We start from the raw sequence: 21,274 nt of genomic DNA on the forward strand, positions 1-21,274 counted from the left end.
TGTTTTGTCAAATAACAATGATTATAATTAATACAAAACATTTTGCATAAATATAGAGGATCACTTTTTTATAAACAATAATGAAAGTAATCTCATTTTAAGATACATAAATAATATTTCCTTAAAGTATTTTATACTTATTTAACCAAGAAAGTCATCTAACGATGTATATGAAGTACCTTCATGAATTTCAGATAATTCGATAGTAGATTATTATGTTTATATTTTCTATAATGAAAGAATTATTAGCTGAATAAGCAAGAAAATGTCTTTATTTTAATTACGATAGACTTTTCATAATCATCAACATTTAGGTAAATGAATCAAAATTCAGATAGTTAATCTTATAATTATAATATAATGTGGAGAAATATTTCTTAATAATCTGTACAGATCTAATCTGATCAGAGCAGATCTGAACTTTTTTTTCTCGAGAAGAAATTATATCAGCAGACTTGATTAGATTTGATCAAGGTAGATCTGGACTATTTTTCCCCAAAGAAAAATGTCATATCTGATCAGATCTGGTTTGATCTGAACAGATCAAATCAGATCTACTCTGATATTGGTTCAGTATAAATTATGATCAAATTTGATCTGAGCTGATCTAATTTGATCAGAACAGATCTATATTTTTTTCCCGGGCAAGCGTATATTTCGATATAGATTATCATATGAATTCCTTTGGGAATCTAGTATAGATTTCTTTGTGAAGTTTGACGATGATTTCTTATGGGAATTTGCACAATGTCAAAATTGGATATGCAGATGTACGGATTAGGAATTAGGAGAATTAGCAAAAAATGACACGTTATTGATACAAGTGCCATAAAATGCATGTGTTTTCGTAAACTTTCCTGGAGTACAATACCTTTATACGATTCTTCATGTAGTATTTTATAAAAATTGTTTGTAATTTTTATAAAGATGTAATACTACTTGAGTCGATGAATGAATCAATAACCTATTATTATAAATAGTGATATAAAAAGCATCAATTAATTAATTTTTTAGTAAAAAGTAACCTGACAATAGGTCCCACATTCCCATATGAATGTTTCACAAAGAAATCCATCTATCTTTCTGGAAATTTATTTACATACCTAATACTATCTTCAAACTCTGCACGGGTCACAGGACAAAATAATTTAGATATTAAACTTTTTTTATTTATCTTTACTTGTTAGTACAAGCACTCGTTTTGAACAATTAAAAGTAGCATAATTAATATGGTTTTTGGCCATTTCGCCATTTTATTGCAGGATCAGGAATACAAATCGTAGGTATTTTAGTGCCAGCTAATGAAAGCTCGTTCAGATCAACACCTTCACAATCGTCATTTGTTTTTCCACCAGACTTTGGTGATTGTTCTGTTGTCAAACCATCTTCTGGATTGTTAATAATAACAATACCGTTGTTATTAATATCACCATCATTGTTATTGTTATTATTGGTATCACTTGTTATTCCTGTAGCTGGTCTTCTTTCGACTGTATACGACTCGCATATTGAACTTATCAAAAGTAAAGCAGCTTGATAGGAATGTTTGTAATGTAAATATTTAAAACAATTTTTTTTTTCATGTCGATTTTGAAAATTTGAAAAATTTGGTATTTACAAAAATTAATATATTATTATGCATTGTGATCTGTCTTAACTTCAAATTAAAACTGATAAAAAATATTCAACCATCGACTGATAAATAATACTTCTACGTACAAATGCCTCAGGCAATCGATTAATAACATGATAGATAAAATTTCATTCCATATTCTGTTATTTTTTTAACTTCCCGCTAAGAAAATTATTAATTTTCAAAAATTCGGGAAGTTATTGGTTTCACCCCGACTTTCGAAAATCGAGTTTTCATCAGATGTCGACGTTTTGAGGTCCTAGGTTTTCTTCGATTATCTTTGAAGCGACTCATCCGATCAATCCCAAAATTCGATCAGCTTTAGAACGTAATGAAACGCATCGATTCCCGCCTCAATCATCTCGGTCGGTTAATTCTTTTGTAGGATATCGTGGGAGAAAGAAATGCTAAAAAACGGTTTTTTTTGGAAAACAATAGCATACAACAGTATTTTCGAGCTCGAAGAGCTCGAAAATGTATTCACAATAATGTTTTCGGGCTCAAGGAGCTTGAAAACTGCGGGAAGTTTAGGGGCTGGCCTGCAGGATCAACCGATGGACGGATTTTTTTAATTCAAATGGTATAACTTAGCAATTGGACAAAAAAAAAATTTTTTAAAAAATCAAATTTTTTACGAATATATGAACACGTCATTATTTAATCATCTAAATAATGATTTTGAAAGACGAACATAGCTCCAGAACTAAACAATAATTAATAATAGAGCCCTACAATCGGGCGCCAAAATGGAATTCTGCTCCATAACTTCTAAAATACTTTTTAGATTCACTTTTTAATTTCGTAGTATTTCCTAACTACATATAACCACGAAATTTCGGGGTGTCAATAAAAAGAGGACAACAGATTATGAATAAAAATTATTTATTTAATTTTCGAATCATAGAGAATTTTTTTTTTATTCAAGGAGCAATAATAGGTTTCATAATGTTGCCATTGTATTGATTGTTATTATAAACAACATCATTGCTTCTATTCTCAACATTGTTACTTTCATCTGGAGTGACAGGAACTGCTTGGAAATTATACTCTACTGTGTAAATGTAACTACCTAGCGTAGTAGATCGAAAAGCGTTATTATTTCCAGATGATTCATATCCGGAACTTATAAGAATTATTCCGAACTGTAAGAAAAATTAATGTTTATTCCAATGCCCACTGCATTAATAGCATTATCTTAAGCAAGGTAGCTCACGAACGTCCTTTAGCAAGCTTCTTATTAGTCTGCAGCGAATTTTTAAGCCACATACGTAACTTATAACAATGTTCAATCAGACTTACTGAAGAATTTTTTAAGATATCAGGTTTTTTTTTCCAAGTCACTCCAAGCTCAAACACAGTACCTGTTACAAACCCAGTGGCTCTCATTTAAATTGAAAGTGCTACAAATGAATAATATCATCACTCGACAAAACTATATAGAATGGGCCCCACTGAATTTTCTATACTAATGCCAAATAGACCGCTTACGCAGGAGCAGCGAAAGTGACTGTGTCCTGGTATCTCAAGTAATTCTGCAACGAGCCTAAGCTAATACACTTTTAGTAAGGATCTTGTCTTGTGCGAATATTACTACAAATTTACTTAACGTATTTTACGGTAGTATCTTGCTTTAGACTTCCAAGACTAATGATGCAGACTTGCTTAAGACTTAACAGACTTACAGACTTACGTGTAATATTCTTAAGAATACTACTAGAATATGTTTGTGCAATTTACTTACAAATATAAAAATCGAACGCATTTTGACAAGTCACAATGTATACTAACAATTTAAATTTTTTCCTTTTTAAATAAAGCAACACTAGGTCATTAAAAAATGGATATCATTCGTAAAACCCATTAAATTAATGACTTGTAATAAAAAATTCGATAATTTTTTCACATTAAAAACAAATAAAATTACATTTTTTTATCGTTTTGATAAAAAAAAATCAATTTACCAATAAATTGGTGTATGTAATTATTATTTTATTTTTTTATTTATTTCAATGACAACAAAGAAAAATATATATTATATGTATCGAAAAATATTTAAAGCGCCCTAGAATACCTAAGTTTCTAAAATGGTACCCTGATATATGGAATTTCATTTTTAAATTCATAACTTGGGTCTTTTTTTCTAAATCCATTTAGTATCTTATTGGTAATTACTTCACAAATATATTGCCATACTATCATAAGCATCAAGATTAGACTTTGAACACTTTTAAATCCTGATCGATAAAAATAATTAATTTTTCGGAGTTTTTTAAATTAGTGCATTACAGACAAAAATTATTTCTGTTTGTGACATGACTAACTCTTTTTTTTTTATTGTGACATAACTTTTGTTGAAAAGATAAAAGCTAGTCAGAATCTTGAATTTGCTGAATACGGATAAATAATCTTTAATCATTGTTAGGAACGACATAAATATTTTGTCAAATCTTTTTCGATTTTCGGGATTGTAAAAAATTGAGACGTATCTTTATTGGTGACCAAATTTATTGCAATTGCCATTGATTTTAGGCTTACAATTTATTAAATAATTAACAACGTCATTAAATTAGATTAATGTGGAGTAATTTTTCCTGTATGCTGATCCGGCAGCAAAGCTATTTTGGAACAAATTATTGCAGCGTTAGTGTTAATTTAGTATTCTGTTGATATTATTAGATGAATTAGAAATCTGATTAAATTCATTTGATTGGAATTAATAGATAAATGTTATGACGTTTTACTAGTAGTTGAGCCAAATGATGATTTAACTACATCTTGGTCAAAATAAATCATTCTATTCATGACCAGCTCTGTTTAGTAGGCTTTAAAGTGTCATAACTCTAACATTAATTGCTTCACCAGTCGCTAGTACCCCAGCCACCAGTATTCGAGGTTCGAGTACCCCACCAATCAGTATTCGAGCTCCCAGTACCCTACCAATCAGAATTCGAGCTGCTAGAACCCCAGCCTTCAGTACCCCAGCCACCAGCATTCCGTGTAACTTGATGACGACGAGGATAGATATGAAGAGATGCCTATTCTATACGATTAGAATCTTGTAGTTACGACGGATTTTGTAGAGTATAGGCTTTAATTCTCAATGGATTACATTGACAACTCATCACTATAGCTGCTATTAGCTACAGAAAAAAATAGCAATAATATCTTTTCTTTATTAATGAAACTAAATAATTAGTTCACAAAAGCTCATAAGATATCATTCATTATTGGTGAAAAAAAAAGAAATATACACCTACCAAAAACAAAATATTTAGCTTCATCTTGGTGCGTCACAATCAACATTAAGACCGATAACTATAGCTATAACTAGCTATTTATATTAATTAATAAACAAAAAACACAAAATCAATCGGCTGGGAATTTTCCACTACAATTTCGATAAAATTTATTATCGATTAAATTAATGACTTCTTTGCCTCAAAGTTATTCTCGATTTTTTTCGCATTTAGTGATTGCCAAAATGGAGTTCTTCATTACTGTACTGATTTCATACAATAATAGTTATTTTACGAAAATTTATTGTTTTCTTAACATCTTCTAGCGAAGTAACTCGCAAAAAATAAATACTCATTAAATAGCGCCCAATTTCCATATGTAAATTTTCTGTCATACATTTGGAATGTTTCTCAAATTGATCGGAAATTTTGACATCTAGTTTTCAATATCAAAGTCAACAAAACAATAAATTTAAACATAGTAATGAATGATAAGTGGCGTTCCTAATAACAAATAGGTGTATAATTTTTTAAGGTAAAGGATTCTTTCCAATTCACTTAACGAATTTTACGGTAGTATCTTGCTTCAGACATTCAAGATAATGTAGACTTGCTGAAGACTGAAGATACAGATTGTAACAGTGCGTTTTTGATTTTCGACTTGAAAATCAAGTGCGAATATTTAAGTCACCCTACAGCCATCTACCACACTATTTGTGTGTTAATTGACACTCTTTGGCCAACCGGGGCCATATCAGAGGCCCCCTAAATCGAATTCTACCTGAATTACAGACTAATTGGGTAGCGCCATGTCGCTAAAATTCACCTATAATAGGGCCGGAACTGGCTCCGACCCTTAGACCCTGGCTACCATCTAGAAGATACACAAATGTATATCATCAGGTGGGAAACAGCGTGAGGGTCAAGATTGGAGGGAGGTTCCAAGATAATGTTCAACTGTATTTTTAACGAAAATTCTATGATTTCGTAAGAATTTATTGGAAGAAAAGCAACGAGAAAATGATGGCATGACTCTTGATGGAAAGAAAAAAATGGCAGGACAGATCTTAAAATTAATAAACAGAAAAATAGAATCCTGAATAATTATTGGGAGCAATGTAGATAGTACATATGTCCAATAGGTAACAATATTTGGAATTGGAATAAATTAACACATTTTTGTAATGATGAACAAGTTTATTGAGAATAATGTTGACAGAAAGTTATCAATTTATTAAACAATGAACAAATATATGAGATTCGGCAAATCTGACGTTTATTTGCCATACAATGATTTCATAGCTGGGCTGATTTGAAAATAATGTTTGTAATGATCGTCAAAATTTTTAAATCTGTACATGTCATAAGATGGATTAGAATTATGAATCAATGTTTTTGATCAGAGTTGGAAAATCAATGTTATCACTCTTTAGTTGCAGTTGAGCTAAAAGATGATTTAACCATTTCGTAGTTTCGAGGTCGTCATAAATAATTATGTGCATGATCGGTTCTGTTTAGTGAGTGTCGGAGTTTCATAATTTGAACCCAACTGCTAGACGATCCGATACCATTTAAACTAACTTGATCTTGACAAGGATAAACACTTTTAGGTGCTGATACCCTACGAAATGGATCTTGTTATTCATAGCTAGTTCTCGAACAAGTTGGCCTTGAAGTCCGATCGTAACTGAAACTAGAATATGAATATGGTCCATAGTCGAGGATTCTTGAACCAATCGGTCTTACAGGAAAATTGTTACGACAACTAAGATATGAATTTAGGGATCGATCGTCAGAATATCTTGAACCAGACGGTCTTGAAGTAGGATTAATGCCAGAACTAGAATATGAATTTGGGGATCCATCTTCCGGATATCTTGAACCTGGTGGTCTTAAAGTAGGATTGAAACCAGAAATAGCATATGAATTTGGGAATCCATCATCCGAATATCTTGAACCAGGTGGTCTTGAGGTAGGATTGAAACCAGAACTAGGATATGAATTTAGGAATCCATCTTCCGGATATCTTGAACCAGGTGGTCTTGAAGTAGGATTGAAACCAGAACTAGGATATGAATTTAGGGATCCATCCTCCGGATATCTTGAACCAGGCGGTCTTGAAGTAGGATTGAAACCAGAAATAGCATATGAATTTGGGAATCCATCATCCGAATATCTTGAACCAGGTGGTCTTGAGGTAGGATTGAAACTAGAACTAGGATATGAATTTAGTAATCCATCTTCCGGATATCTTGAACCAGGTGGTCTTGAAGTAGGATTGAAACCAGAACTAGGATATGAATTTAGGGATCCATCCTCCGGATATCTTGAACCAGGCGGTCTTGAAGTAGGATTGAAACCAGAAATAGCATATGAATTTGGGAATCCATCGTTAAGAGCTCCCGCACCAGTTGGTCTTACAGGAAAATTGTTGCCAACACCAGGATATGAAACTGACGATCCATCGTCAGGATATTCTAAATCAGTTGGTCTTGACGTCATATAATTAGGATTATAATTGGAAGATAAATCTTGTGACTCGAAAATATCTGGATGATCGGCGAAGTATTGAAGGTTCGCTTTAGTTCTATTAAAATACTTGTTCGGTGGTAGGCGTTTGGGTGATATAATATCCATGACAACCAATACAGAATCGAGGACAGTGTCGGCAATGAAAGCAACCTCTCCTTTTGTATTTCTAGAAACAGTATTCTTTCCTGGATAGTTATCAGATTCGTAATCAGAATAAGAATCGGGAGAACGATAAGTCGGATATTGAGCGATAGGAGTTCTAGTTAATTGCCCTGGATTATAGTTGTGATTAGGGAATAAGCCTTGAGAGTCATAGTTAAGATTTCTGGTTTCAGGCGTTGGTCTCATATTAGATTGAATGCCAGAATTAAAACCTCGAGAATCATAATTAGGATATCTGGTTTCAGGTGTCGGTCTCATATTAGATTCACCGCCAGAATGAAAACCTCGAGAGTCCTGATTAGGAGGTCTAGATCCACTTGTCGGTCCTTGATCCGATCCAAAGTTCGATGAAGAACTTTGAGATCCGTGATTAGTATTCGGCCACGATATTGGTATCAAATTAGATCCGAAATCAGGAAGGGAACCTCGAGAATCATAGTTAGGAATCCTGGTTTCAGTCGTCGGTTCCATATTAGATTCAGAGCTAGAATAAAAACCTCGAGAATCATAATTAGGACTTCCAGATCCACTTATTGGTCTTCGATTCGACCTTAAATCAGAGAAAAGGCCTTGGACATCATAATTTGAAGTTCTGGTGTCAGATGTTGCTCCCATATAAGTTTCAGAGCCGGGAAAAGAACCTTGAGAGCCATAATTTTGTTTGTTTTGTCCATATAGTAGCTCTGAGCGAGATCTAAAACTAGGGCCGACTTCTTGAGGTCCGTTACTTAGAGCAGGACCATTTTACGACGGATTTTTTGGAGTATAGGGTTCAATTCTCAATGGTTCACATTGAGTACTTATCACCAGACCTGCTACTAGCTACAGAAAAAAAAAACATCGAATATAACTTTTCTTCAATAATAAAATTTAGTAACAAGATTAATTAAGTAATTTATGTAACGTGCCCAAGGACCACCTCCGTTCTACCGGAGGCTGTTTCTGCGCCCTTTTAAGTAAACACGCGCTGCGAAGTCATCCCATCTTTCAACCCAGACGACACTCTTAACCAAAAAATATAATCAAGTTACGACTAAGATGGACATTACTCGGAGCTATAATCAAAACCGTCATTGCATGCGGTATCTAGCTACAGCCACCACGAGTCTTTCTTCTGTCAGCCAAACACTATGACTATCTTAGAAAATAAAGAGATACTGATTGGCGTAAGCTTGAAAAGGCTTCCCATGGTACCAGTCTCCCAGCTGTGGTCAATATGATTGCTTATCTATACGTGGTGGGACACAATTTCTCCTCATATCCCGTTTAAAGGGCTTTATTCACTTGTTATCTTCCGGGTCCCCAACAAGCTATTATCCACTTGTTCAGTCCCTGATAAAGTTTCTCCTTTCCAAGTTAAGAGACGCTTCAAGTACCAAGGTTATGCAAAAGCACATGAAATAATTTTTAATTGTTAAAAAAAAATCTAGGCAATGTTTGGTCCTGCGGAGCAGTTCTAAAACTTCGCGTTGATTTCAATCTCAAGAAACTCGAAAACACTGATGTAAAACAATTTTCACGCCCCTCGAGCTCAAGAATTCTTTTCACTGCAATTGTTTTCTCGTAGATTTTCAAGCTCAATTAAGTGACGTTGTATGTTAAAGTTTAAAAATTTATGAATCAAACATAATTAATGAACAAACATTTTTAAATTTTCATTCACGATTATGCTCAAGAAAATAATTGTATTTAGACAGAAATCAATGTAAATGACCAAAATATGGATTGAAGTAAATGTTGACTTAGATTAGCTGGTTAATATATTGAAACCAAAAAAAAATCTTAAAAAAGGTTTACTTTGATTCTTTCGATCATGATATTATCCAAACTAAAGAACGAGTTGCATCACATTACGTAGTAATTGAAGGAAACTAAGGAAACGAAAACCTGGTATGACTTTTGCTCCATTTAGTAAATTTGATTTTAAGTTATCGAAAAAACAACAAGGTAAATTGAGGATTTTTTAAATTTGTCGACAACAATTGTGACAACAATGCCTTTTGAACCAAATAATCGGTTGTGACGTTCAATGCAGCGATTGGGGCGTTTTATTTAGTCCTATAGCTGGCAGGATTGAGAAATCTATCAAGTCACTTCAAACATGATTCAAAAAATATGTTTTTTACTATTTTATTCCTGAGTGAAACTGTCGCCGCCATTTTTATGACTTAAAACACTAATGGCGTCCTCAAAAAGCTCGGAGATAAGTGAACACTAGGTGACAAATGAGGACAAATGTATATAATGGCTTGTCTCAAATCCTTAGTGATTATAAGTGGAGGTAACCCGTATGGGTTGGGAAGAACTTGCATCCCACCACTAATCCTAAGCAAGTGGTTGACCAGAGTTGAAGTTTGGTACAATGGGAGACCCATTCCGAGCTCCACTTTGAACAGAGTCTCTCTATTTCCTGAGATGGGAGGAGTGTTTGGGTCCATGAGAGGTCGGACTCGTGGTGGCTGTTGGTAAGGCACCCACATGGACTGCATGCCTAATGGGTAAGCTAGTGTGAGCTTATGCTCATATTTCGCTTTTATAATATATGGTGGAGTCATAACATACAAATAGGGTTACGCAGCGCGAGTATGCCCGAAAGGGCGAGGTATCGGTCTCCCGTCAAACGGAGGTGGACTTAACAGTCCCGTTACATTAATTTTTTTTTTTTCACTATTTTATTCCCCAATAATATCTCTTGGACAAATTAACCGATTAAGATAGTTTTTGCAGCGCTCGACGCGTTTTATTGATTTCCAGATTTGATCAGATTGTAGAATCGATTGATCGAGTTGTTTCTAAGAAATTTTACAAAAACTAAAAAACAAAAAAATTTCGTATTTTTTACTTATTTCCGAGTTTATTTTATCGTATAATTTGAGATTTTCAGGAAAATTGATGGTTAACAAGCTTTTACGATTGCCACAAGAAGCATATAAATCGTTTTATTAGTTAAAAAGTTATAGAGTGCTCACACATACGCGCGTAGAAGCACACACGCACATACACAGGCATACTCGTACGTCAATCGGAAAATAGCCAGAATGGCTTCCTAAAACAATAACTTCCCGAATTTTTCGAAAATCGTCGATATTTTAGCAGGGAGTTAAAAATATTCACTTACCAGAAATAAAAGCTTTAAATTCATCTTGATGCGTTGCAATCAACTCTAATACTAATAACCAAAGCTATCATCAGCTCTTTTTACCAATTAACAAACAAAAAATACAAAGGAATTAATCGGCTGGGGATTTCCAACTACGAATTCGATAACATTTATCATCCATTAAGTTAACGACTTATTTGTCGCAGTGTGGTTCCTATTTCGATCTTTATTTCTGTGTTGATTTTGAATAACAATAGATGTTTCTTGAATAATATATTTATAATATTATTTTCCTAATATCTTTTAGCAAAAGAACTGCTAAAAACTAAATATCCATTAGATTTTTGCCGTGAATTCAAAAATATTAATATATGATAAGTATTTTCTATAGAAAATAAAAGAATGCAGTCACAGTCAATTAAATTGATAAATTTTAGTCTACTTCCCACTTTGTTAAATCTACAAAAGACTTTATCGTACATTCAAAAAATACATTATCATGCAATTAATAAGCGAACAAAATATTGATATTTTATTTTTTTACCTGATTTTCTAAATTCAATAATATTTTACTAATTTTGACACCACAGATTTTATATCAATCCTTTCGTGAGTTCTAGTGATGTTATCCAAAAAATATAAGAAAAATCTCAGTTTTTTACACTTTTCTCGGATATTTTATGCATTAACGCTCTGATTTTTATTTTTATTTATTTATTAATTTTATGGACCCTGAGACTTATGTCCCCTAAGGGCCGCAAATACAAAGTGTACAGATAATGAAAATAATACACACATAATTAATATTATATTATGTTATGTTATATTAAATTATATTATAATGTTATTATATATATTATATACATAAATGTATATATATATATATATATATATATATATATATATATATATATATATATATATATATACTTTATTATTTTCATTTTAATTTTATTTTTATTATTTTTTATTATTAACTCTATACAAATTATCAAAGATACTATAAATAATAATAATAACAATAATCATAAATCACAAATCTACATTTATACATTATCAGTTTCATAGAATAGTGAATAACACGCTGATCTAAATTCTTGGTATGTACTTAGTGCAAAGACTTCAGAAGGCAATTGATTCCAGATTCTAATAGCCGTTATTAGAAACGACTTTTCGTAAGTCGAAGTTCTGCACGTTGGTTGATAAAACACATCATTACGCCTTACAGCTCGATCTCGAACAGACAGTAGGATTCGAAAATTCTCTCGAAGGATACTGTCATGATTTCGATGTAGCATTTTATATATTATACAGGCAATTAGGAATTCTCGTCTCCTCTGGATCGTTAACCAGCCAAGACGCATCCTATATTGTGTTTTGTGCTCATATCTTGGTATGTGATAGATGAATCGAATGCAGGCGTTGAATTTTCGTCGCAGCTTAGTTTGAAGATTACCAGAAATGTTAACGTATACAGCATTACAATAGTCGAAGATTGGTAAAATGAGAGTAGCAATCAGACGTCTACGCATAGTAGTATTAGCTCTGATCTATGATCTAAATGAATTGAAATAAACTGCAGAACTCGACGAGCTCGAATAGGTGTTTTGACAAAAGTTGTTTGAGCTCAAAAACAGCGGGGCTGGCCTACAAGGTCAGCTGGTTCAGAGATTTTTTTAACTTCCCGCTAAGAAAATCGACGATTTTCAAAAATTTCGGGAAGTTATTGTTTTCACCCCGATTTTCGAAAATCGAGTTTTCATCAGATGTATGTATGTATGTATGTATGTATGTGTGTGTGTGTGTGTGTGTGTGTGTGTGTGTGTGTGTGTGTGTGTGTGTGTGTGTGTGTGTGTGTGTGTGTGTGTGTGTGTGTGTGTGTGTGTGTGTGTGTGTGTGTGTGTGTGTGTGTGTGTGTGTGTGTGTGTGTGTGTGTGTGTGTGTGTGTGTGTGTGTGTGTGTGTGTGTGTGTGTGTGTGTGTGTGTGTGTGTGTGTGTGTGTGTGTGTGTATGTATGTAAACTCTTTGTAACTTTTTAACTAATAAATCGATTTGGATGGTTGAGGTGGCAATCGAAAGAGTTTGTTGGCCTTCAACTTTTCTGAAAATTTCAGATTATTTGATCGAATAGACTCGAAAATATTTGCAAATTACGAAAAAAAAAAAAATTTTTTTTTTAGTTTTTTATTGATTTCTCAGAAACGACCCATACGATCGACTTCAAAATCTAATCAGCTCTAGTACTCAATAAAACGCGTTGATTGCTACCTCAAACATCAAAATCGGATAATTCGTTCGAGAGTTATCGCGGGAGAAAGAAATGGTGAAAAACGGTTTTTTCTAAATATTTTCGAAACGACTGACGCGATCGATTTCAAATTTTAATCAGCTCTAGAACTCAATAAAACGCGCCGATTGCTACGTCAACTATCAAAATCGATTGATTAGTTCAAAAGATATCGGCGTTGAAAAGTTAAAAAAATAACATTTTATGTTATTTTTTCCGGATAAATCATAATATAATGTATTAAAATGTGCCTGATATCATACCAACTTATCTTTTTTATGGTTTCTTTGATCATATAGTGTCATCGAACTTGGTTTACAGTTTAAATCATATTATCAACAAAAAAATCGATAAAACATAGTTTTTAATATTTCTGTCGGATATTTCATATTTTATTGTTTTTTACATGAGTCAAAACTTATTTGAATCTTGATTTTGATCCCCGACATTGATTTCTGCCTCAATACACTTATTTTACTGAACATAATCAGGAACTAAATTTTAAAAACCGCTTCATTGATGATTTTCGATTCTTAAATTTTCAAACTTCAGCATAACAGGTAACTTGTTAGAGCTTGAAAAGATCGTAAAAAAACAATTGCATGTGATAGCATTTTCGAGTTTGAAGAGCTCGAAAATATATCTACACTAATGTTTTCGAGCTCTTTGAGGTCGAAAACAGCGGGAAGTTTTGGGGCTGGCCCGCAGGGTCAACCGACGCCCAGATTTTTTTATTTTATTTGATAATTTTAATGATATTCTGCTTATAATCAAAGTAATGACCTTAAGATTGTTTAAAATCATAATCGATCTAGAACATTGAATTTTGATGAATAGATGTCAACATTCCTTCAATCTGGGCCTAAGCCACAGATTTATTTTGATGAATGATTATTCTCGGAGTTTAGTACAACTTTTGAAATATTCTAGATAAGTAAAACTTGTGGGTATATCAAATACATTTGCACCTCTCACAGTACCTCGTCTCTATGCCTGTTTCAATATATAACATTTTTCAACATATAACTTCCAACACGGCGTCTTAGGTGAGGTATACGATGTACGCACTTAACTGAGGAGTCTCAGCTATTGTATACTTTGACGAAACGCCTCTCACCTATCAAATACATTTTTCCATCTCTCCTCTTCTCATTGTCCCTTACGACGTTTCACTCTTTGGTATTTGGCGACTTAAGCAGTGATCATTGCAATCTAACTCTAAAGTATCGTCGCCAAATATATGTAATATATATACTGTATATGAATTCTCATGGGTATCAAGGCTAGAGGAGATAATATGTACACGGAAAAAAGTAGGTGCTGCAATAAGACGCAGTCCTGTGGGAGCAACAGGACAAAATCCTGTTACAGCAACAGGATTTTCATTTCACAGCGATAGAACAAATCCTGTCAGAGCAGCAGGATTTTCATGTTACAGCAACAGGACACAACCTGTGAGAGCAAGGAGATGTGTCTTGTTGTTATAACATAAGAATTATGTTGCTGCAACAGGATTATGTGCTGTTGCAACACCTATTTCTTTCCGTGTACAATAGGTTTCAATATTTGGAATTGAAATAATTTAAGAAATTTTTTTATCAATGAACGAGTTAATTGAAAATAAAATTGACGGAAAGATATCAATTTTTCAAATACTTAGCAAATATATTAGGTTTGGTAAGTTTGACGTTGTTTTTGCTATGCAATGATTGCGTAGGTGGGCATTGTTAAAAGAATGTTTGCAATGATCGTTTAAATTTTTAAGTCTATAGACATCATAAGATGAAATGATATTATATATGAAGAATTTTGATCAGAGTTTGAAGATGAATGCTATAACTCTCTAGCGGCAGTTGATCCAGATGTTGAATTGACCACTTGGTAGTTGCGAGGTCGAAATAGACCATTCTGTGCATAATAACCAATTTTTTCGAGTGATTGCCGAGGTTTCAACTAGTGACGGAATTTGTGGAGTAGTGGCTTCAATTTTCCGCGGATTACATTGACAACTTATCACCAGCGTTGCTACTAGCTACAGAGAAAAATATCAATCATATCTTTTCTTCGATAATGAAATTCAGCAATAACGTTATGCAAAAGCACAAGAAACCATTTTTTATTGTTAAAAAAAAATTTACACTTACCAAAAAGAAAAGATATAACTTCATCATTATGCCTTTCGATGTACACTTAGACTAATAACTGAAGCCGAAAGTAGATATTTACACTAATTAACAAACATAAAACACAAAGGAATCAATCGGCTGGGGATTTCCAATTACGTATATTTTGATAAAAATTATCATGCATTAAGTTAACGACTTATTTGTTTCAATATTATCCTCTATTGTTATCAAAGTTACATTTTCCTGGAATGTAATTCTTTAATTTTCTAGTGATTATCATGTGTTAATTATTATTGCACGAATTTTAATTAATATCCTAAGATAATCCAGGGAGAAATCTGAAAAAAAATTAATATTCACTGGATTAAACCCAATTCCTATGGATAAATTTTCTGCCATAAATTAAAAAAAAAATTCTCCAGTTGGTCTGAAATTTCAACATTCATTTTTTAACATTAAAATCGACACAATTACACATTTAAAATATATAAATGCACAATAAGTATTTTATATAGAAATTATAAAAACAATCACTGTCAATTAAATTAATTACTTCTATATAGTTCCCACTCTTTTTATTTCACAAGAGATATTACAGTAGACTCAAAAAATAGATTATCATGCAATTAACAGCCTAGCAAACAATTGATAAAATCGACTTAAAATTTTTTTTTATCATCTAAGATCCGGCTCTGAGAAGCCGTTATCACTTCCAGTGGCGCCCTTGATAAAAGGACGACCAGAGTAGCAGCTTAGCCCTGTTATAAACATCTACAATCTTTGAAGCATTGATATGTCATGTTATTTATCGTCATAGATTTCCATTAAAAATTCCGATTAAAGCAGAGAATTCGAATTTTTAATTTTTAATGAATTAGTGGAATATTTAGAAATAAAAAAAACTCGAACAATTCTTTTACACAACAACTTTTCTATTTTTTTTATAAGAAGTAAGAAAATTAAATTTTTTATCGTTATTGATAAATAATGGATATACCGATAAATTTGTAGAAGTGGTTTCCTTTTTTTTTTAAATTCCCGCATAAATATTGTAAATTTTCGAAAATTCGGGAAGATTGTTTTCATCCCGCTTTTCAAAAATTGACTTTTCATCAGATGTCAACGTTTTGAGGTCCTGGGAAGCTAATCCGAATATTTTCAAGATGATGTCTGATAATCTGTGTGTGTGTGTGTGTGTGGGGGGGGGGGGGGTAGAAGCTCTCCATATCTTTTGAATGAATTGATCGATTGTATGAGTTCTTGACAGTGCTGCCAAAACGTGCGATATTTTTACCCCCTCCTGCCATTACACTCAATGCTATTTAATCTCAGGAGGGGGTAAAAATATCGCACTTTCTGGCAGCACTGGTTTTTGAGGCAATGTAAAGAATTCGTTGGCCATCAACTTTCCTGAAAACTTTAGATCGATCGATCCAATAGACTCTAAAATATAGAAGCAATACGAAAAAAAAATTGTTTTCTTAGATTTTAAAAGATTTTTCAAAAACGACTCAATCGATCAATTTCAAAACCTAATTATCTCTAGGAATCAATTAAACGCATCGAATGTTACCACGACCATCTCAATCGGTCGATTTGTTCGAGAGATATCGATCGAGAAAGAATAGGTCAAAGACAGATTTTTTCAATTATATTTGAAGTGAGTCATCCGATCGATTCCTACATCTTAACAGATCTAGAACTCCATGGAACGCATCGATTGGTACATTGCACGTCAAAAACGATTGATGAGTTCAAACAATATGAGCGTCAAAATATTTGAAAACAACATTTTGTCACTTAACCCGGATAAATCTTCATATAATGTACTAAAATGTGTTTTAAATCATGCAAAGCTTCCGTATTTACGGTCTCTTTTGATCAGCTTCTCAAGTAATGTAACTCGTTCTTAGAATGAATTTCTTTAAATTTTTCAAATTATTATATTTCAAACGAGAATTTTATGATTTTCGACGAATTTTTCGAAGGAAAGTAGCAAGGCGATGGTGGTGTGGTTCTTGTTGGACAAATAATTTCAGTGATTATCTAGAAATTGCTAACTAGAGATATAGAATTCTGAATATTTGTAGGAAAAATGGAGATATTATGTATAGTAGATTACAATATTTGGGATAGCAATAAATTACAACGTATTTCTATTTATGAAAATGTTTATTGAAAATTAAGTTGACAGAAAGATCTCAATTTTTCAAATAGTTAGCAAATATACTATAAATCTGACGTTGTTTTTGCCGTACTATGGTTCTTCAGTATAGCCATTGTGGAAAAAATTACCATTTCTGTCTAATGAGTGTTGGGCTCTCAAGATTTCAATCCGATTTGTTCGGTGGTGTGCTTTTGGGAGATAGAACATCCATGACATATAACATACCATCAAGGGCAGTATCAACAATAAGAGCAACCTCTCCTGTCGAATTTCCAGAAACTTTATTTACCCCTGATGTATTATGAGATCCAAAACTAGGACCGACTTCTTGAGGTCCATCATTTGGAACACGGCTAGCTACTTTGGGAGATAGAATATCCATGACATTAAATACAGCATCGAGGACAGTGTCAACAATGATAGCAACCTCTCCAGTTGAATTTCCAGAAACTGTATTTATCCCTGAATTATTATGAGATCCAAAACTAGGACCGACTTCTTGAGATCCGTCATTTGAAGCAAGGCCAACTAGTGACGGAATGTGTGTAGTAGAGGCTTCAATCTTCAACGGATTACATTGAGAACTTATCACCAGCGTTGCTACTAGCTACAGAAAAAAATATCAATCATATCTTTTTTCCAATAATGAAATTCAGCAATAACGTTATGCAAAAGCACAAGGAACCATTTTTTATTGTAAAAAAAAAATTTACGCTTACCAGAAAGAAAAGATTTAACTTCATCATTATGCCTTTCGATGTACACTTAGACTAATAACTGAAGCCGAAACTAGATATTTATACTTATTATCAAACAGAAAACACAAAGGAATCAGTCGGCTGGGGATTTCCAATTACGTAAATTTCGATAAAAATTATCATGCATTAAGTTAACGACTTAATTGTTTCAATATCATCCTCTATTGTTGTCAAATTTATATTTTCCCGAAATGTTATTCTTTAATTTTCTAGTGATTTCTATTATATTAATGATTTATGTTATATTAATTATGATTTCACAAATTTTTATTGATCTTCTAAAATCTTCCAGCAAAGAATATGAAAAAATAAATATTCACTCAAGGGGACCCGGTGGTCTAGAAATTTTGAAAAATCGAGTTTTTTTTTTTTGCATATTTCGAATGTATAGTATTTCAAAAATATGCTGTGAAAATATGGTGATGATATTCCCAGTATTTTATGTTCTCAAAGCTATTTAGCAGGCCCGCCGAGTAAGTAGTTTTTATTCTAATGTGAGGTGGAAAACATCTGCTTTGGTTTCTATACCTATGTTATAATAATGATAAACAATTCAACATGTAATGAAAAACAAGAAAAACCGAAGAAGTGTACACGAGAAAAATATGGTGCTGAAATAGCTGATTAATCGTAAGTATATGTTCAAATCTAGTTTTTTTCAGAATTTCTTTAACTAAAACTTTAAACGCGTTTATCTCGAAACTACTTTTTTCTGCCTGGCGTAGTTGAAAAAAAAAAAAACTATCTGGTCGATTGCTTTCAAATTCAAATATGTTATTTAATACACCAACAGCTATATCTGGTACTAGAATAAAATTTTTGCGTTGAATATTTCTATTTTTTAACATGCAAAATGTTACGAAAAAAAAGGCAATTTTTTGACTAAAAATTCCAATAAAGTGCCACTTTTTCAAAAAAAATTTTTTTTTTCATTCTAGTTCCAGCGATAGGTATATTTATACTGATTAAAAATCCATTAAATTTTTTTGTTTCAGACCTATAGAAGAGCTAAATTGTTCAACACCGCCCTGGTCTCTTTTTTTAAAGGAGCTGGCTTCAACGCCATCTTTTAAATACTAAAAATAATTTTTTTTCTTAGCTATAAGCATTTTTGTATATATTAATAACAATAAAGTAATCCCTCAAAATTTTAAAAGGTTAGATATTTATTAACATACAAAAAAAAAAACAGTTGTTCATTATATTGAACTTATTAATTACTAAATGACCACTAGACAAATTACAAACAACATTATTATTTAAACTAACGATTATGTTTTGAGAATTGTTTTATTTTATTTAAATTAATCTCTATGAATTAATTATTTTTATATTTAAAAATATAGTTAAAATTGTTGCTACGGAACTGTAAAGGCGTTTTCGCGAGTATATTTGAATATATTACGTGATAAAAATTATTTTATTATTATGCGGAAAATACTGCGTGGATATTTTGGGTAAATATTTTAATTATTGTTTCTTTAGCAATCACTTTAGTTTCTTTTGGAATCAGTTGAGATTCTCGTCGCTGATTTAACGAAGAGTATATCTCGGTATATTGTGAAACTAAGACGTAGTCGTTGTATTACGATCAGGTCTCAAAACTGATCTCAAGTAATTTTTTTAGCAGAATTGAAATATTTGCCGACCACCGGTTATTAATAGAAAATTATTAGATAGTGAAATGTTTCCGGTATTGACTCACGACAACACCTTGTTATAAAATATTTCAGAAATGTGCATAACTTAGTATGCTTATAATCATTTACATTGGAATATGTAGTAAATATTCGTAATGAACTATCAATTAAATGTTCCGACATCGGAGACGCGCTCGATTACTTAGGTTTCGAGAACAAGAATCGAGCCGATGTAGAACTTTACCGGTAGTAGAATCGGACTCTACAAAACTAAAAGCTCGTCTTTTAAACGAGGCTGCGATAAATGAATTTCAGAAAAATTCAAATTCAAAAACTCATTCCGGAATTTTCAATAGATCAAATCTAGTAGAGTCAATGCTGTCCATAAGACAGAATTAAACTCAAATACATTTGTGCCTGAAAACGTTCCATTTAAAAATAATTTAAATAGAGTTTCATGTGATTTGAAGCCAATGATTGATTTTAATCGTTTAAATAGTAATAATTCGAATCACGCGCATGTCGAAAGGAAGCTGCCTATATTGGCTACGTCAGGAGATCGTATTGTTCGGACTGCTCAAGGTTTATTGAGAGCCGAAAATTCAAATAGCCTGGTTGGCGAGCTTATTGTTTTCGCAACCACGAAAAATGAAATTATGCCGATCCGGGCCAGTGGAGCCTTCGAGATCGAGCATATGGATAAAAATGACCGCGTTGAGTTCGTGAATCTGAAAAAAGGACTACCTTACTGCTCAGTGGAGAGTAAAGAATAAAATAATTACGGTCAATCATTGGGCTCAAAAATTTATTCGCAAGCGTGGGTTGTTTTAAAAGGAAATAATCCACAAAATAAAAGGCAACAAAAGTTTTATAAGCATTATTATAATAATGGAATGAATAAATTTAGTGGCTCTACGTTTTCAGGCTCAAGCTTTATGACAAATATATTTTACATTATGTTTTTTATATTTCACCTGATAATTCTTATAAAGAAACGTTTACGATTTTATTTTAACATAACTACATTGAAAAAGGATATATTTAAATTAATATTACAAACACCTCCAGACAAATTTATGTTCCTGGAAACTAAATATGATTATCATAATATTGATTGCTGTAATATTATATACTTAAAATTATACGCTAACTTGAATCAAGAAGAGTTAGTAGTTACGAAATCACTTTTGATCTTATTGAATGTAAAAAGATCAAAACATTATTCAGTGTTAATATTTTATATGGCTCTTATTGAATTTTCATTTGAACTCTATGTATACCCTCATAACACTGGTTTAATCTGGATTAAAAATGAGTTTAATTGGACCAACTTCAAATATCATCATCGGAGCCTCACGGAAAAACACCGCGGTGTGAAAAATAGATTTTCCAAAATAATCGGCAACGATACTTCCCGCTCTACGTGTGATGTTAATTCACCTACAATCAGTTTCCTCGCGTGTATAAACGGTAAATTTATACACGTTGAGCTATTTATAATCATCAATTTTCAAAACCTCCACTGTTTGTCAAAAACAGTTGGAAGGTCGAGTTTAACTTCGGACAAGCTGCAAAGACGTCTCAGAGCCAATACCGTTACCGATATAAAGATTAACTGCATCCGAAGAATCAA

At 32.5% G+C, this 21,274-nt stretch overlaps 2 protein-coding genes and 2 long non-coding RNA genes across 5 annotated transcripts in view; 1 reads left to right on the top strand and 3 right to left on the bottom strand.

Moving 5' to 3' along the window:
• Positions 1 to 2,498: 2,498 nt before the first annotated feature.
• Positions 2,499 to 10,792, bottom strand: LOC103570905 (probable serine/threonine-protein kinase DDB_G0276461). Of its 2 annotated transcripts, none has more exons than XM_008548795.3 (3): positions 10,682 to 10,792; positions 3,375 to 8,385; positions 2,499 to 2,775 (listed from the first exon to the last, which is right to left on the bottom strand). In XM_008548795.3, exon 2 carries the CDS (start codon positions 8,176 to 8,178, stop codon positions 6,508 to 6,510), a length of 1,671 nt encoding a protein of 556 aa, XP_008547017.3. In that variant the 5' UTR covers positions 8,179 to 8,385; positions 10,682 to 10,792; the 3' UTR covers positions 2,499 to 2,775; positions 3,375 to 6,507. The 2 variants fall into 2 exon arrangements, with proteins under 2 accessions (XP_008547017.3, XP_053598540.1); XM_053742565.1 differs by having other exon boundaries at positions 3,324 to 8,385.
• LOC103580456 (uncharacterized) overlaps positions 8,392 to 21,274 on the top strand; it is a 35,788-nt gene continuing 22,905 nt past the window's right edge. Inside the window, exon 1 of the long non-coding RNA XR_008404453.1 lies at positions 8,392 to 10,061. This is a non-coding gene — a long non-coding RNA (uncharacterized LOC103580456). The remainder of the gene's footprint in view (positions 10,062 to 21,274) is intronic.
• On the bottom strand, positions 13,298 to 15,948 carry LOC128668815 (uncharacterized). The gene is made up of 2 exons (XR_008404452.1): positions 15,095 to 15,948; positions 13,298 to 14,982 (listed from the first exon to the last, which is right to left on the bottom strand). It is a non-coding gene; the product is annotated as an uncharacterized LOC128668815 (long non-coding RNA).
• On the bottom strand, positions 17,230 to 18,067 carry LOC103570908 (uncharacterized). The gene is made up of 2 exons (XM_008548800.3): positions 17,963 to 18,067; positions 17,230 to 17,850 (listed from the first exon to the last, which is right to left on the bottom strand). The coding sequence occupies exons 1-2, from the start codon at positions 17,987 to 17,989 to the stop codon at positions 17,407 to 17,409; spliced, it is 471 nt and encodes a 156-aa protein (XP_008547022.1). The 5' UTR covers positions 17,990 to 18,067; the 3' UTR covers positions 17,230 to 17,406.

This window comes from Microplitis demolitor, chromosome 10 (genome assembly GCF_026212275.2).
Source record: "Microplitis demolitor isolate Queensland-Clemson2020A chromosome 10, iyMicDemo2.1a, whole genome shotgun sequence".
Taxonomy (NCBI): domain Eukaryota; kingdom Metazoa; phylum Arthropoda; class Insecta; order Hymenoptera; family Braconidae; genus Microplitis; species Microplitis demolitor.